This window comes from Bombina bombina, chromosome 4, assembly GCF_027579735.1.
Source record: "Bombina bombina isolate aBomBom1 chromosome 4, aBomBom1.pri, whole genome shotgun sequence".
Classification (NCBI taxonomy): domain Eukaryota; kingdom Metazoa; phylum Chordata; class Amphibia; order Anura; family Bombinatoridae; genus Bombina; species Bombina bombina.
This window is the reverse complement of record NC_069502.1, coordinates 465005435-465023346: the sequence shown is the minus strand read 5'-3', so window position 1 is coordinate 465023346 and position 17912 is coordinate 465005435. Positions and strand designations below refer to the sequence as shown.

The 17912-nt window shown below is 44.4% G+C and overlaps 1 protein-coding gene across 1 annotated transcript in view; it reads right to left on the bottom strand.

The window, feature by feature from the left end:
• LOC128656442 (major facilitator superfamily domain-containing protein 8-like) overlaps positions 1-17912 on the bottom strand; it is a 415013-nt gene that overhangs the window by 88311 nt on the left and 308790 nt on the right. Inside the window, exon 11 of the mRNA XM_053710353.1 lies at positions 4493-4615. Coding sequence (XP_053566328.1) covers positions 4493-4615 — 123 coding nt within the window. The remainder of the gene's footprint in view (positions 1-4492; positions 4616-17912) is intronic.

The window sequence follows — 17912 nt, the reverse complement described above, 5'->3', positions numbered from 1 at the left end:
ACTGTGTCGAGCAAGTCTATCAACACCATTTTTCCTATATAAATACACACATTTAAACACAAATACACATGAATACACATATAAACAACCTATATAAACACATATATACACATGAATAAACATATATACACATATATACACATATAAACACATATCAACACACCTATATAAACACATATCAACACACCTATATATACACATATATACACATGAATAAACATATATACACATATAAACACATATATACACACCTATATATACACACATATAAACACATGAATACACATTAATACACACCTATATATACACACGACCAGCAAACAGATTATGACTCACTGAAGGCTCAGATGATGGTTAGCATTTTTTAGCAATAAAGTATTTTTTTAATAAAAGGTATGTACATTGTTTGTTTGTTTTTTGACAGAATGCTATTGCACACTTAATATACGAAAGTATAGTGTAAATATAACTTTTATATGCACTGGAAAACAAAAAAAATTGTGTGACTCACTTTATTGCTATATACGCTTTATTACGGTGGTCTGGAACCAAACCTGCAATATCTCAGAGGTACACCTGTATATCTATACCTGTATATATTCATATACATATATAGGAATATACTGTATATATATATATATATATATATATATATATATATATATATATATATATATATATATATATATATATAATAAAATAGAGAGAACATTTTCTTCTATGTGAAGAATGTTAGAGTGTAAAATATGCATAACTATTTTCTGGTTGAGCGCAAATGGTCTAATGTGGTGTCAGGTAGAGCTCCATTAAAGTCTATGGGGAGAAGAAATCAACTTCGTTGCAATATACGAAGTCCTGAAGTTACTTTGAACTTGCAATACGTGTGCTAACTTGCGCACACTAAATGTTTACTTCTGGATGTGTTTGTGTGCAAGTGAAATCGTTAAATAGCATGCCACTTGTAATCTGGCCCTAAGTGTAAGAAAACCCTGTAGTAATACAAACGCACGCAAATGTGCCCTGGTATTAGCAGTGAGGTGCAATTCAAACGCAACCTCACATGCGCATTTTACGGAAGCTTTGGGCTCACGAGAGCGTGCTTCCATAGGCTCCAATGGGAGCCTCTTTCTCATGCCACAGCGAAAGGGGTAAGTCACTCAGCGATGGGCAGCAGATTATAAATATACTAGTCCTATAGCCCGTGTACACGGGCCATTTTTTGCAGTACAGTGGTCCCACCCCTTGTTCCCCCCCCCTCTATTTTGATCTCTCTCTCCCCCTCTCTTTTGCTCTCTCTCTCTTACCCTCTCTTTTGCTCTCTCTCCCCCCCCTTTTGCTCTCTCTATCTATCGCTCTCTTTTGCTCTCTCTCTTCCCCCTCTATTTTGTGCTCTCTCCCACCTCTCTTTTGCTCGCTCTCTCCCCCCTCCTTCTGTTTTGCTCTCTCCCCCCCTGCCTTTTGCTCTCTCTCCCCCCCTCTCTTTTGCTCTCTCTCCCCCCTCTCTTTTGCTCTCTCTCCCCCCCTCTCTTTTGCTCTCTCTCCCCCCCTCTCTTTTGCTCTCTCTTCCCCCCTCTCTTTTGCTCTCCCTTCCCCCCTCTCTTTTGCTCTCTCTTCCCCCCTCTCTTTTGCTCTTTCTCCCCCCCCCCATTTGCTCTTTTTCTCCCTCCTCTCTTTTGCTCTCTTTCTCCCCCTCCTCTTTTGCTCTCTCTCCCCCCTCTCTTTTGCTCGCTCTCTCTCCCCCCTCTCTTTTGCTCTCTCTCCCCCTCTCTTTTACTCTCTCTCTCTCCCCCCTCTCTTTTGCTCTCTCTTCCCCCCCCCCCTCTCTTTTGCTCTCTCTTCCCCCCTCTCTTTTGCTCTCTCTTCCCCCTCTCTTTTGCTCTCTCTTCCCCCTCTCTTTTGCTCTCTTTCTCCCCCCTCTCTTTTGCTCTCTTTCTCCCTCCTCTCTTTTGCTCTCTTTCTCCCCCTCTCTTTTGCTCTCTCTCCCCCCTCTCTTTTGCTCGCTCTCTCTCCCCCCTCTCTTTTGCTCTCTCCCCCCTCTATTTTACTCTCTCCCCCTCTCTTTTACTCTCTCTCTCTCCCAATTCTCTTTTGCTCTCTCTCTCTCCTCCCCCCTCTCTATTTCTCTCTCTCCCCCCTCTCTTTTGCTCTCTCTCTTTCCCCCTCTCTTTTGCTCTCTCTCCCACCTCTGTTTTGCTCTCTTTTTTCCCCTTTCTTTTGCTCTCTCCCTCCCCCCTCTCTTTTGCTCTCTCTCTCCTCCCTCTCTTTTGCTCTCTATCCCCCTCTCTTTTGCTCTCTCTGTCCTCCCTCTTTTTTGCTCTCTCTCCCCCTTCTGTTTTGTGCTCTCCCTCTGTCTTTTGCTCTCTCTCTCCCATTTTATTTGCTCTCCCCCTCTCTTTTGCTCTTTCTCCCCCTCTCTTTTGCTCTCTCTCCCCCTCTCTTTTGCTTTCTCTCTCTCCCCTATCTTTTGCTCTCTCTCTCCTCCCTGTCTTTTGCTCTCTCTCCTTCTCTTTTGCTCTCTCTCCCCCTCTCTGTTGCTCTCTCTCCCAACTCTCTTTTGCTCTCTCTCTCCCCCTCTTTTGCTTTCTCTCTCCCCCCTTCTCTTTTGCTCTTTCTCCCCCCTCTCTTTTGCTCTCTCTATCCCCCTCTTTTGCTCTCTCTCTCTCTCCCCCCCCCTCTCTTTTGCTCTCTCTCCCCCTCTCTTTTGCTCTCTCTCTCTCTCCCCTCTCTTTTGCTCTCTCTCCCACCTCTCTTTTGCTCTCTCTCCCACCTCTCTTTGCTCTCTCTCCCCCTCTCTTTTGCTCTCTCTCACCCCCTCTCTTTTGCTCTCTCTCCCCCTCTCTTTTGCTCGCTTTCTCCTCCCTCTCTTTTGCTCTCTCTCCCCCTCTCTTTTGCTCTCTCTCTCCCCCCTGTCTTTTGCTTTCTCTCTCTCCCACCCATTTTTTTTGCTTTCCCCCTTCTCTTTTGCTCTCCCCCTCTCTTTTGCTCTCTCTACCCCTCTCTTTTGCTCTCTCTTCGCCTCTCTCTTGCTCTCTCTCCCCCTTTCTTTTGCTCTCTCTCTCCCCCCATTCTTTTGAGTTCTCTCCCCCTTTCTTTTGCGCTCTCTCCCCCTTTCTTTTGCGCTCTCTCTCCCCCCTCTCTTTTGCACTCTCTCTCTCACCTTCTCTTTTGCTTGTTCTCTCTCTTTCCCCCTCTCTTTTGTTCTCTATCCCCCTCTCTTTTGCTCTCTCTCTCCCCCCTCTCTTTTGCTCTCTCTCCCCCCCTCTCTTTTGGTCTCCATCTCCCCCCTCTCTTTTTCGCTCTCTCTCCCCCCCTTTTTTGCTCTCTCTCTCTCTCTCTCTAGTCCTATCTTTTGCACTCTCTCTCTCTCTTCTCTCCTCTTTTTTGCTCCCTCCCCCCTCTATTTTGATCTCTCCCCTTCTTTTGATCTCTCCCCCTTCTTTTGATCTCTCTCTCCCTTCCCTGTATTTTGCTCTCTCTCACCCCTCTTTTTAACTCTCTCTCACCGCTCTTTTTTACGCTCTCTCACCCTTCTCTTTTGCTCTCTCTCACCCCTCTCTTTTTTCTCTCTCTCATCCCTCTCTTTTGCTCTCTCTCACCACTCTCTTTTGCTCTCTCTCACCCCTCTCTTTTGCTCTCTCACCCCTCTCTTTTGCTCTATCTCCTCTCATGCAGACACTCAGACAGCCACGGCAGCTCCCATCCGGACCCAACCCGTCACGCCCAGACTCCGCCCCTTCACGCACAGCTCCGTCCATTCACGACACGGCCCGCCCCTTCACGGCCAGTCAGCTCCACCCCTTCATGGATTAGGTGCCAGCAGCCAGCCCAGGTCAGTTTGTTGAAGGCCAGGTGTGTTTGTCCTTGTGCAGTCTTTACTGCGCATGACAGCTTCGGACAAACACACTTGGCCTTTTATATTATAGGATATGTATATATATATTATATATATTTATATATATTTATGTGTTTAATATGTGTATATATAAGCATACACATATATATTTACAGGAAACACAAATTTCCAATAGACCGCAAAGTAAATGCACTTTTCAAGCACCCCACACCCACCAACTTTCAGCCCTCATAACTGCTTCTTGCAGTTATTTTATTAAAATATAAAAATGCTCCAATTTTTATTTTTTAGTAAACTACACACCACTGTATTTTGGGGCCAATTGGGAACATTTATAAAATTAACCATAGATCAGAGCTCCCTGTAGCAATAACCTGTAGCATTATTTATCGCACACCCGTAAACGGGCGAATGTTCGAATTGATACCAGGTTTAGTTACTGCCTTTCTATGAAATATCACACTTTTCATATCAATCTATATTCCGTGAATGTCTTCATATTTAGTGTATTGCTTTAAATACTTCACAAATGTAGATGTATGTGCATCACTGATACAATTTAAATGTACATTATATCATACAAAAGACTGCTATTTTTTATCAAATAACACAAAACTGTAAGCTGTGGAGGTAACTCACCCTGGGTATTCTCAGCTGTCACCTTTGAGAACAGAGACACCTGAGACACAGACACAAAAGGCAGTCCAAGAACCTGGAGGAACACACCAACGACGAATTCCCCCAAGAGTGCGCCATAACTTCCTGCAATAGAGAAACAGAAGGTGTCAGACTGTATGAAAGGGGCGAGGAGGCACATTTGATTCTCACTTTGTATTACATTATACTATAAATCAAAGAAAAATAGGACCACAGTCAGATTTGGTTAGGTAAAGATGTAAAAGTACTGATGGACAAAGTGCTTTATGCAGTTTTATTATAGATTATCATTGTAGTGAAATAGGAAACAACTGAAATGTACTTCTTGGAAAAGAAGAACGCATTTGCACAATAAATTGAAAAGTTCCACATCAAATATCTGGCAAAAGGAAAAATGCCAAAAGTATTGTTAGAGGCAGAAATATACTAAAATCCTGAAATAACTGACATATGATATAACAAGTAAAGCATAATAACAGAACTATATATTTTTTGTTATTGAATGAGCACTGTACTGGTATTAATCACACACAAAATGTGCCCAGTGTATAAGGACAACTTATTACGCTACAGTGATTGTCAAATTTGTTCAAATTATGCAGCAGCAGTTTAACTGCTTCATTTCCAGAAATAAATGTAGTTGTGATGTGTGATTTAACCTCTTGATTGCCTCAAACTGAACATACCTGTGTTCAAAATGAACTTACCAGCTTGTGTTCCAGGCAACCAAGGGATTCAATCACTGCTGCATAAAATACATGCAAAAGCGATTTAACCCCTCAATTTCCAGAAAAACAAGCAAATCATTTAACTACACAATTGCCCAGACTCACAACATGAGCGAATAAATCGCTTGCCTGTAAACCATGCAACGGTGATTAAAAAAAAATAGTCCACTGAGGTCTAGATTACGAGTGGAACGGTAAAGAATGAAGTTAATTTGATAACTCAATTAAAGGGCCATAATACCCAAATGTTTAAACACTTGAAAGTGATGCAGCATAGCTGTAAAAAGCTGATTAGAAAATATCACTTGAACATCTCTATGTAAAAAAGAAAGATATTTTACCTCAAAAGTTCCTCAGTAGCCACCTCCCATTGTAAAGGATTTCTAAGCAGCATTTTAGTGTGTTTGTCCTGGACATCTGAAGGGACTAGCATCGTGCACTCTCATATTATTTCACCAATCAGGTAAAGGAAGCTTACTATGAAATCTCATGAGAGTTAAGTCAAAATCTCATGAGATCACAGTAAGAGTTCATGACCTCAGCACTGCTGATGCTGATTGGCTGCTGTTCATTTCTTCATTTTTTTTAATTTTTTTACCTGCTGCTGGGAGCAGCTGAGTATAACTTTTTACACAGAACTTACTCTGCAGAGCTGAGGAAATTGTGAGGTAAAATATCTTCCTTTTTTACATAGAGATGCTCAGGTGATATTTTCCTGTCAGCTTTTTACAGTTATACTGCATCAGTTTCAAGTGATTTAGCATATATGAGTATTATGTCCCTTTAAATTTAAAAGGGTCTTACAATTTCAAAAATTGAACTATGAGAGTTTAAATTTGCCTTTCATGTCCCTTCAAAAGGGACAGTGTACTGTGATATTTTTCTCTCCTTTAAATGGACAGAAAAGTCAAAATGGAACATTTGTGATTAAGATAGAGCTTGCAGATTTAAAGAACTTTCCAATTTACATCTATTATCTAGGGCCCGATCTATATGCAGCGTCGCCCGCAAAAGCCGGCGACGCCAAATTTTGCGCTGGTTTGGCATCACATATACGGCGTAACATAGAAGTTACGCTCGTATATTTCACCCTTCGGCGAGTGATATACCAAACCCGCGCAGTTTGGTATCCAATATACAGCGTAAGGACTTACGTGGCAAAAATGGAGAAATCTTACTCCATTTTCACTTCGCCACAAAATGCAGGCGTAGTAAGCCTTACGCTGAGTATTGGAGCCCCGTAACTCCCTAAACTGCCTGCAAAATAAAACCTAACACCTAACACAAGCGCAATGTCTATCTACCTGTCAACCGCAATCCCCCAACGCAATCTTTAATAAAGTGCTTAACCCCGAAACCGCCGCTCCCGAAGCCCTCCGCCAGCTACATTAAATGTCTTAACCCCCTAATCTGACCCCCCTACACCGCCGCAAGTTACATTAAATGTCTTACCCCCTAATCTGATCCCCCTATACCGCCGCCAGCTAAGTTAAATGTCTTACCCCCTAATGTGATCCCCCTACACTGCCGCCAGCTACATTAAAATTATTACCCCCTAATGTGAGCCCCCTACCCCGCCGCCACCTACATTAACTATATTACCCCCTAATAACTATTTAATAGCTACCTAGTTAAAATAATTACCAAATTACCTGTAAAATAAATCCTAACCTAAGTTACCATTACACCTTACACTACCCTATCAATAATTTAATTATATAAACTACAATTATCTCAACTAAAATACAGTTAAATACACTAATCTGTATTACAAAAAAACCAAACACGGGGGGGCGGAGCTAGCCAGTGAACAGAACAGACGTGTATGCCTAGAGCTCCTGAGATAAGCTAGTAAAACCTGCTTAAAAATAACATCTCTTTATTCATTTCTTCTGACAATCCAGCCTGGAGGGATTTCTAGCTACTTGCTTTACTTTGGGACTCCTGTTGCATTGCTTTTTACAGCATTTCATATTCTACAGGACCGGACAGTTTCCACCCTTAAAGTGACACTAAGAAGCGATCCTCAAGTCCTTCACCACAATCCCCCAGCATCGGGTACTTGGAGGTACCCCCCCGGACACCTACCTACAAGGGATCACAGCCACAACACCTGGAGAACGTCGGTCCGGACGGCGAAAAGGCGCGAAAGGCCGCCATTAACCGCTGACGTCACCGGACCGCGACATAGTGGAAGGGAGCTAGCGGTCACTGGGCACTGGTGAGTACTAAGCCATTAGACTTTAATAGGCGATCCCCATAACCTCTTCACCACGCAGCAAGCACTAACAGGGGGATAGGAGCGCTACACTAGCAGATCACTATGCACCGGAGGGTCGGGGCTCCGCTCCGGTGCCTACAATACTAGTGCCGCATTTGCCTGTCATACCATACAAGACTCTTATGACCTGTGCTAACCTGAGGCATAAGAGACCGGCACACCTGCCTCATTAATCAGACCACCAATTTTCATGAGACATCACAGCCTACAGCTCAGGGCTGCAATATACCTATATTAATACAGAGACATCTGCATACTGTTGGAAATGTATGCTACCAGTGCCCTGTCAATTACATCTGCCTACCACATGGCCATCTGCACATACTCTCTCTGTTTCACTGTTTAATGGGACACAATACTTGCACTTTGGCCCCTATTAAAATTGCCAATAACCACCACACTTTAGCTGAGGGGGTGTGGATTTTGCCCTGTCTAACTTGGAACTGTGCTCTTAATCTCCCTAAAGAAACAAGAGATTGTCAACATTATTGCATACTGCTTTACCATCCCTGATTCCTCCTAGCACTACAACTCCTAAACTTATCTGTTGCACAGGGAAAGGCTGAAAATCTGTGTCTCTCCCCCTCCTTTCCTGCTCCATTTTAGAGCAGGTCATACCCCAGTTCCCTTTACCGCCTGAGCCCAGTGGTGGCATTTTCCCTGGGGAGAGACACCTCTTATATTGGATTGCTGACTCTGGAAGCTAGTCATCACCATACCCCACTTAGATAGGCTTATATCCATAACTATAACTAAACCTACTTAAGTTACCCCTCTTTTACCTAATCTCTCTAGCCTGGCAATGAGGTGCTAGGCATTACGGCACCCCTCTCCACCGGTGCGAAACAGCTGTGCCAACTGAGCCCCCCCCCCAATTGACTGCCTGCTTCTGCTATCCTTTTTTTAAAAAAAAGAGGGAGGAGAGGAAGGGGGAAGAGAGAAAGAGGAAAGAAAAAAAGGAAAAAAAAGGAAGGGAAAAAAAAAAAAAAAAAGGTCTCTTTCCCAATACACTTACAGTCAGAGACACTGCTACACTATGTCTCAACAATCTAAAAGGAAGTCTAAGGGTCCACACACTTCAAAGCACACGGTCCGCGACCATTTCCAGCCCATCCGAGACCCCCTCCCGGATATCTCGGACGATGATAGATCAATATCTCCTCCTTTGTCTGAGGGGAGGGCCAGCGTGAGGAGCTCGCCGCCATCTCGCATGCAGTCTGAAGCGGTCACCATTGACTCTATAAAAGTGCTACTAGACCAGCAAACTCAATCCTTTGCTAAAAGATTCGATAAGCTTGAGAGATCTTTCGATGACCTACGGAAAGACATTGTTACAGTTAACAAGAGAACTGATATAATAGAGCGGAAACAAGAAGATCTGCTAGTAGACCACACGAACTGGGTCAGCTATACCCAAAACTTGGCAGATCAGGTATCTTCCTTAGAGGCGAAGCTGGCAGACCTGGAGGACCGCTCCAGGCGGAACAACATTAGAATACGAGGAATTCCTGAGTCTGTAGGCCCTCAGGAGCTAGAAAAGTATGCCCAAGCACTGTTTAGAGCTATCCTAGGCCCTTCAGGAGAATACGACGTGAGAATTGATAGAATCCATAGAGCTGCCAGACCACAAAATCTACCTATGGATAAACCTCGGGACACCATAGCCAGACTCCATTACTACTCCTCCAAAGACCGGCTTATGAAAGTGACCCTTAGACAACCTCAACTACCTGACCAATTTCAGGACATTTCACTATACCCTGATCTATCCTCCTTTACTCTACAACAAAGAAGAAGCTTTAATGAGTCCACCAGGACCCTACGCTTACACCAAATCCGGTATAGGTGGGGGTACCCTACAAAACTGATCATAAATAAAGACGGATCTCAGCACACAGCCCTGACCCCGCGACAAGCTCAAGACCTGCTAAAGGTCTGGAACCTACCCTCTGGAAATGCGGAGGGTGATCCTCCCCGCCCACACTCCGCTAAGACCAGGGGCCCAGGCCTGGAACCCAGACAGACTGGAGGTGGCTCGGCAGGGTCCAGTCCGTTGATACAATCTTCTCTACTGTTAGTACTGAATATCCCTGACCTAGGGCTGGACCCTTGCTGGCTGTGCCTCAGCATTGGCCTGGTTGACCAACTCTATCTGGAACCTGGACTGTTACTTCTCCGAGGACATTGCCAGAGGACTGGTAATGTACTAATGATTGAGCTCTCTGTTAATTGTTTTTGTTGATTGAGTACAGTTTACTGTTTATTGTATTTACGGATGCTCTACATAGGATAGATGCCTAGTTCAGGGTAATGTCAACTGGACACTAACCGGTCCCTGACTTTGGGTTGGGCCCTCCTGGACAGGCCTTAACCTTATACTGGCTTGATAGCTCTCCCTGCAATCTGGAACTATTATTTACTTGTTGACACTGCCAGAAGAATGGTCATGTATTAATGATTTAACCCTTGTTAATTGTTAATTGTTAATAATTGATTGAGTGTAGTTTGCTGTTTATGGTATTTAATGGTGCCCTACATTTTGCAGGTGTTTGGTGTAGGGTACCTTCCTATGTCCTCACTGAATACTGACAATGTTAGTCGAAACTTAATCTAGCCATTGGTTTTCTCCTCCTTCTCTCTCCTCTAACCTTCTTCCTTCTGTTGGCTTCACTCTTCTCCTTCCCCTAAGGCCCTCCTCCCTTCCCCCGCCCATCTGTTTGCTACTCTTCTGAAGACTCCGGCACTCTTGCCATGCACAGTGACTTACCTCCATTTTTTAACTTATCATTATAGGTTGCTCATTACTCCTCCAGGGATCATATGGATAGCATATGATCATTTCAAAAAATTACATTAGACCCCTGAGATCTGGCGCTGCTATCATTCACCCTTCCCCCTACTGATGGGCCCCCTCCCTTCTCTTTTTTCTAACCCTCCCCTCTGGTGGTCTCTTACTCCTCTTACCCGCCTGCTCCCCTAGCTCGCAACTTTAACACTGCTGCTTCCCTCTCCTCCTTGATCCCTTCCCTTTAACCGTGGCCTTCCCTTTGTCCTGTCTATCTCCCACCAGAGCTACTTCCCCGTTCTTTCTTTCCCGCTACTCCATCTGCTCCTTTCCATCTTGTCTAAGTCCAGCTCCCTCCTCGTCCCCTAGGTCCTGTTCTCTGACATAGACCTGCGCTACCCCTTACAATTACTGAAGCAACCAAAGGGCTATGGTGAACCTCTTCCCCTGGGACCGTATCCAAATATGGGATTTTTCATGTTGAAATGTATGCAACTGTACCTAATGTTTTACATATTGTGGGATCCTCTACATATTCTATGCCTTACATGTGCCTATTTGTGTTTTATATGTTTATTAATTAAGACCTAAGAGCACCACTTGTTGTATAACTTATCTATGCATGTCAATTTCCCTTGGTAATTAGGACTGCCCTAATTCCTTTGATGATATCTGGGGTCCGATATGATGTTACAGTGTAAGCTTGTAGCGAATGTTCCCCTACCCAGTAGCCTTGATCTTCTACAAGATCTAATTCCAGGCTTGCTATTGGGAATCACAATTATATGTCCAATCTTATCAGATACTCGCCCAACATGACAAGAAACAAAGATATAGAAAAGGACTACCCTCTACTCCCTCCTGCCTAATTCCCTCTACTTCTACCCTCCCCATGCTCTTCTATTCCCTTTACCTCTTACATTAATCATCTAAGCTACTTGACCACAGCTCCTTTACCAAGCAGTTACACACTCATACATTGTGCACCGGTGGTGGAGGGGAGCCCCTTGGACCCCCCCCCCTTCACTGACCTTCCCTCCCCCCAACCGGGGACTAACTTAGTTGGTACGGTTAGGGATAAATAACTCTATCCTCCGTACCCATTATTTGGCAGAGTGAAGCAGCCTCTGCCCAGCCCGAAGAACCTAACATACTACAGTGTTCATTCTCTACTCCCTCTATTATCTTGACTACTCCCCACTACCCCCTTTTCTATTTTCCCCCTCCCCCCCCCCCCCCCCACCTTTTTTTTTTTTTTCCTCTCCCCAGCTGGCTATGAGACTCGCCACACTAAACGTCCGGGGTCTTAACTCCCCTACCAAACGGAGCCTCCTCCTCAAATTCTTAAAATCTCAACGACTGGATGTTGTGTACATACAGGAGACTCACTGGATGGGACCGAGGGCAGCTGTGTTTCGCCCTAAGGACTTCCCAATCTGTTTATCCTCAACCTTCCACAAAAAGGCCAGGGGAGTTACTATTCTAATTGGTAGACAGGTCTCCTATGAACCTGTATACCTGGAGTCAGACCCCTCGGGCAGATATATAATCTGTGTTTGTCGGCTGGATAATATCCTGCTTACCTTGGTAGCGCTATATTCCCCCAATGTCAACCAAACCAGATTCCTCAACCATCTTCTTGGGAGGGTGAACCGACTGGGGGAAGGACAGGTTATCATAGGCGGAGATTGTAACCTGGTCTGGGACCCGACCAGAGATCGAAAGTCACAGAGAGGGAACCCCCCACACCGGGCAGAGGAACACTACTCTAACCTCTTTAGAAATGCCGTAACTCAATATTCGTATCATGATGTCTGGAGGGCTTTACATCCAGACGTGGATGATTATACTTACTATTCAGCCACCTCCCCAGTCTTTCTCGAGGCTTGATTATATCTTTTGCCATTCGAGGACGCTAACTACAGTGGCGGAGGCGAGGATTGTGCCTTGCGCATGGTCAGATCACGATGCAGTAGTCGTGACCTTCACTTTATCTTCCTCCGGGAGCAGCGGATACTCCTGGCGCCTCCCGGAATATCTTCTCGCGGATCCGCAGATCCCTCTCTGGCAGAGGGAAATTGAGGAGTTCCTCTGTGCAAATGACACTGGCTCCATATCAGCTCTAACTCTATGGGCGACGCTTAAGGCCTACCTCCGCGGTCTCTTCATCCAAAAGGCGTCGAAATCCAAACGGCTTAGAGGAGCCAGCTTGGCTCACCTGTATCATGATTACACTCTCTCCAGGGCTCGGCTCAGGGGTCTCAGATCGGACTCTTTGGTAAGGAAAGTTCAGGCTCTTAAAAAACAGATAGAAACCCGGGAAATGGAAAGGGTTCAGAGAGGGCTCTACTACCTGAAGCAGAGGTACTACCACAAAGGAGACAGAGCGGACAAGCTCCTGGCCCATAAACTCCGACAAAAAACTTTACTAAATAAAATAGCATACATCACGAGAAATAATCGAAAATTCTACTCTCCCAATGACATTGGAGAAGCTTTCGCTGACTACTACAGCGAACTTTACCAGATCTCCAACGACCCCTCCGCTGGTTTCGCACCGGTATCAGCCATTTCAGAGTTCCTTCGTGAACTTCAGCTGCCGAAGGTCCCTGAGGACACGATAGAATCCCTGACCGCTCCCATTACGGTGGAAGAGATCGCATCGACGATAAAGAATCTTAAGCCTCATAAATCTCCAGGGCCTGACGGGTTTGACGCCATGTTTTATAAAAAATTTGTGGGCCAACTCGGCCCTCTTCTTACCCGGGCATTTGGGGAAGCAATGGCTACGGGCAAGTTTCCTCTGGAATTTTTGGAGGCATCAATTATAACCATCCCCAAACCAGGAAAGAATCCTGAGTTCTGCGAGAGTTATCGCCCAATATCTCTCATCAATGGCGATGTGAAATTATATGCGAAAATCTTGGCATCCAGATTGAACAAAATCCTCCCGGTTCTGGTACACCCAGATCAGGTGGGGTTCACCCCGGGACGTCAGGGCTCGGACAACACCAGGCGTCTATTGAATATTTTCTTTGAATCTACTGCTCTCCAAATCCCACTGGTTACCCTGTCACTCGATGCTGAAAAAGCGTTTGACAGGGTCCGGTGGGAGTACATGGTTGAGGTCCTGCGATCCTTCGGTTTCCCTCACACCTTTATTAAGGCGGTCATGGCTCTTTACTCTGCTAGGGTGAGAGGAATGGGTTTCATTTCTAGAGCCTTTGCGATTAAGAATGGTACGAGACAGGGGTGCCCCCTGTCCCCACTTCTATTCGCCCTAATGATGGAGCCCCTGGCCGCCAAACTTCGGGCGACCTCTGCTATTCATCCCCTGGTGTTGCATGACATTCCGCAAGTTCTGGCGTTGTTTGCGGGTGATTTAACGATCTTTTTGACCGAGCCGGAAGATTCACTACCTGAACTATTTAAAATCCTGTCACAATTTGCCAACCTGACATATTACAAACTTAATTACACTAAAACTGAGGCTTACGCCATTGGCCTATCTGACTTTACATTTGACTCTCTGAAAGGGGCATACCCGTTCAGGTGGTCTAGAGATAGCCTGAAACACCTGGGGGTTGTCCTCTCCCATAACCCCAAAAGAATTATATCTGATAATTATGGATCTCTCCTTAAAGAGTTTCAACAGACGATCGCGGGTTGGAGGGTCGCGGAGTTTTCATGGACGGCTAGGGTCGGGGCAGTGAAAATGCTCCTGTTACCCAAACTGATCTACTTTTTCCGGTGTCTCCCGGTTCTCGTTCCAGCATACCTGCTTAATCATTTCCAATCCATTTTTACAAAGTACATTTGGAAAGGAGGTCATGTGAGACTCCCATTGGCTCAGCTACAGAAGCCTAAGAGACATTGGGTCATGTCAGTCCCCAACTTTCTATATACTACAAAGCTGCCATGCTCTCTCATATCACGGCCTGGGGAACCAAAGAGTGCTCCTCAGGGTGGTTTCGGCTAGAGCAGGGATCATTACCAGCGGGCGTGGCCCTAGCCGAGCTCATCTGGATACCGGATCATGCTGAAGTGTTGAGCGCAATCCATAACCGCATAATTAAAACTTGTCTGAAACTCTGGAGAGAGCTGAGGTCCTCTGAACAGGTTGCTCCGCATCCCTCCCCAATACATTCTATCCGAGCCCTTTTACACTGCCTTCTGGATTCCCACCCCGGGAGATGGGAGGTCTTAGAGATCAGATTACTCTCAGATCTATACCGAGGAGATGTACTAGCTATTCCTCCTCACACTTACCCATTAGAGGACTTTCCTCAGGAATTACGCTTCGAATACCTTCGTTTGATATCACTTCTCCTGTCCTGGGGATTCCGGAGATCAAACTTGAGAACTCTCACCAATTGGGAGAGGAGATGGTTGGGGGGTAAATCCCTGCGGGGCACTCTATCCTTCCATTATAGAACCCTTCTTAACACGCCTCACTTCACGAAAACTCAGTCGGTGGTGGCTTGGGAGAGGGACTTGGGGGCGGTAACTCCTGATGGAAGATGGCAACGAGCCCTTCAAGACGTAATTGCAGCAGTTCGATGCTCTAACTTGTTTGAACTCTACCTCAAACTTCTGCTTCGGTGGCATTGCGTCCCGACCAGGCTACACAAAATGTACCCCACCCGGTCCTTAGACTGCTGGAGAGGCTGCGAGCGACGTGGAACCCATCTGCACATCTGGTGGGAATGTCCCAAATTGGGGCGCTTCTGGGCCCAGGTGACAGCCCTGCTACAGAAGCTGGACCTTCTTGATACTCTCACTAGCGAAACTGCGCTTTTCCATCTTGGACTTCAGAACCTTCCAAAACCATCCCGCCTACTGGGAGTTACTATCCTTTTGGCGGCGAAACTCACCATTGCTAGACAATGGGCGAAACACACCCCGGTCCTTCTAAACTCAGTCCTGGAGTCTATAGACTACATCCAGAAGAGTACGCACTGAGAGTTGAAGGTCGTTACGACCTTTACTGCTCAATCTGGCTCCCTTGGGAAGAATATAGGAGGACTAAAGACCCTAATGAGTAAGCTCACCACCAGCTAGGCGAGTAGTTTGCGGTGAAACTAAATAACTGCCGATTTGGCCGCTCCGCCGAATGGCCGAGTCTCCTCCCTCCACTTCTCTGCCCTCCCTCCCTCCCCCCCCCCCCCTTTTTTTTTTTTTTTCTCTTCTTACCCCTCTCTCATACTTTTCTCTGCCAATAGTTCTTCGGGCCACCTAATTCTCCCCCACTACCAAACTGTGTCCATTGGGTGGTTTACACTCAGTAGTTCCTATCTAAACCTCAACAAACCTTAGATGGTTCTATACGCATAAAAACCACTTACTATTCTATGTGATTCCCAATGAGCATCTATGTCTGTGAAAACTAAGTCTCCCGAAGGAACCAGACTGCAGATCCCAAGAGTGGATCTATTTGATATCGTTGACGTTTGTATGTTTTGTTTATTAAAGTTCTAAAACGGGGCAGCATTAGGGTCAACTCCCTGACCTCATCGTCAGTCAGAGAATGTTTGTAACTCTGGGAAGTTAATGACTTGTATTATCACCTACAATACTGTACTTATTGCAATGTTTGTAAACCGAACTTTGTTATTGCCTCAATAAAAATATATTTTATAAAAAAAAACAAACAAAAAAAAACCAAACACTAAATTACAAAAAATAAAAAAAGATTAAAAGAATTTTAAGCTAATTACACCTAATCTAAGCCCCCTAATAAAATAACAAAGCCCCCCAAAATAATACAATTTCCCTACCCTAAACTAAATTTAAAAAGTAATCAGCTCTATTACCATCCCTTAAAAGGACCTTTTGCGGGGCATTGCCCCAAAGTAATCAGCTCTTTTACCTGTAAAAAAAAGAACAACACCCCCCATTACAACCCACCATCCACATACCCCTACTCTAAAACCCACCCGATCCCCCCTTAAAAAAATGGTGTCCCTTGAATTCCTATTGGCTGATTTGAGCCTTCAAATTCAAATCAGCCAATCGGATGAGAGCTACTTTAAGTCTATTGGCTGATTTGAATAGCCAATAGAATAAGAGCTACTGTAATTCTATTGGCTGATTAGAATAGCCAATAGAATTACAGTCGCTCTTATTCTATTGGCTATTCAAACCAGCCAATAGAATTAAAGTAGCTCTCATCCGATTGGCTGATTTGAATTTGAAGGCTCAAATCAGCCAATAGGAATTTAAGGGACGTCATTTTTAATCACGTACCTTGAATTCCTATTCATTGTACAGCGGAGATCGTATGAAGAGGATCCTCCACGCTCCATGGCTCCGGTCTTCAGTTCCAGCGTCGCCGATCTTCAGTTCCAGCATCGCCGGTCTTAAGTTTCAAAGAGGACGGTCATCGGTCTTCAACTCCTCTGCTCCATGTCGGCTGGTTCCTGGAAGAAGAAGAGGTCGCCGCCTGAAAGAAGACTTCTCCGCCTGAAACAGGACCTTCTCCGCCGGTCTTCAGGATAGGTAAGGACCACTTGGGGGTTAGACTTAGGTTTTTTTAAGGGGGGATCAGGTGGATTTTAGAGTAGGGGTGTGTGGGTGGTGGGTTGTAATGGGGGGGTTGTTCTTTTTTTTACAGGTAAAAGAGCTGATTACTTTGGGGCAATGCCCCGCAAAAGGTCCTTTTAAGGGTTGGTAATAGAGCTGATTACTTTTTTAATTTAGTTTAGGGTAGGGAAATTTTATTATTTTGGGGGGCTTTTTTATTTTATTAGGGGACTTAGATTAGGTGTAATTAGCTTAAAATTCTTGTAATCTTTTTTATTTTTTGTAATTTAGTGTTTGTTTGTTTTTTGTAATATTGATTAGTGTATTTAACTGTATTTTAGTTGAGATAATTGTAGTTTATTTAATTAATTTATTGATAGGGCAGTGTTAGGTGTAATGGTAACTTAGGTTATGATTTATTTTACAGGTAATTTGGTAATTATTTTAACTAGGTAGCTATTAAATAGTTATTAACTATTTAATAGCTATTGTACCTAGTTAAAAAAAATATCAAGTTACCTGTAAAATAAATATAAACCCTAAAATAGTTACAATGTAATTATTAATTATATTGTAGCTATCTTAGGGTTTATTATATAGGTAAGTATTTAGATTTAAATAGGAATAATTTAGTTAATATTATTAATATTATTTTGATTTATTTTAATAATTAAGTTAGGGGGTGTTAAGGTTAGACTTAGGTTTAGTTGTTAATATATTTAATATAGGTGGCGGCGGTGTAGGGGGATTAGATTAGGGGTTAATAAATTTAATATAGGTGGCGGCAGGGTAGGGGGCTCACATTAGGGGGTAATAATTTTAATATAGGTGGCGGCGGTGTAGGGGGATTATATTAGGGGGTAATATAGTTAATGTAGGTGGCGGCAGGGTAGGGGGCTCACATTAGGGGGTAATAATTTTAATGTAGCTGGCGGCGGTGTAGGGGGATCAGATTAGGGGGTAAGTCATTTAATGTAGCTGGCGGCGGGGTCCGGGAGCGGCGGTTTAGGGGTTAATATATTTATTATTAGGAGTGGGAGGGGGGACTGTGGATAGAGGGGTATATGTGTCGGGTTATTTTTGGGA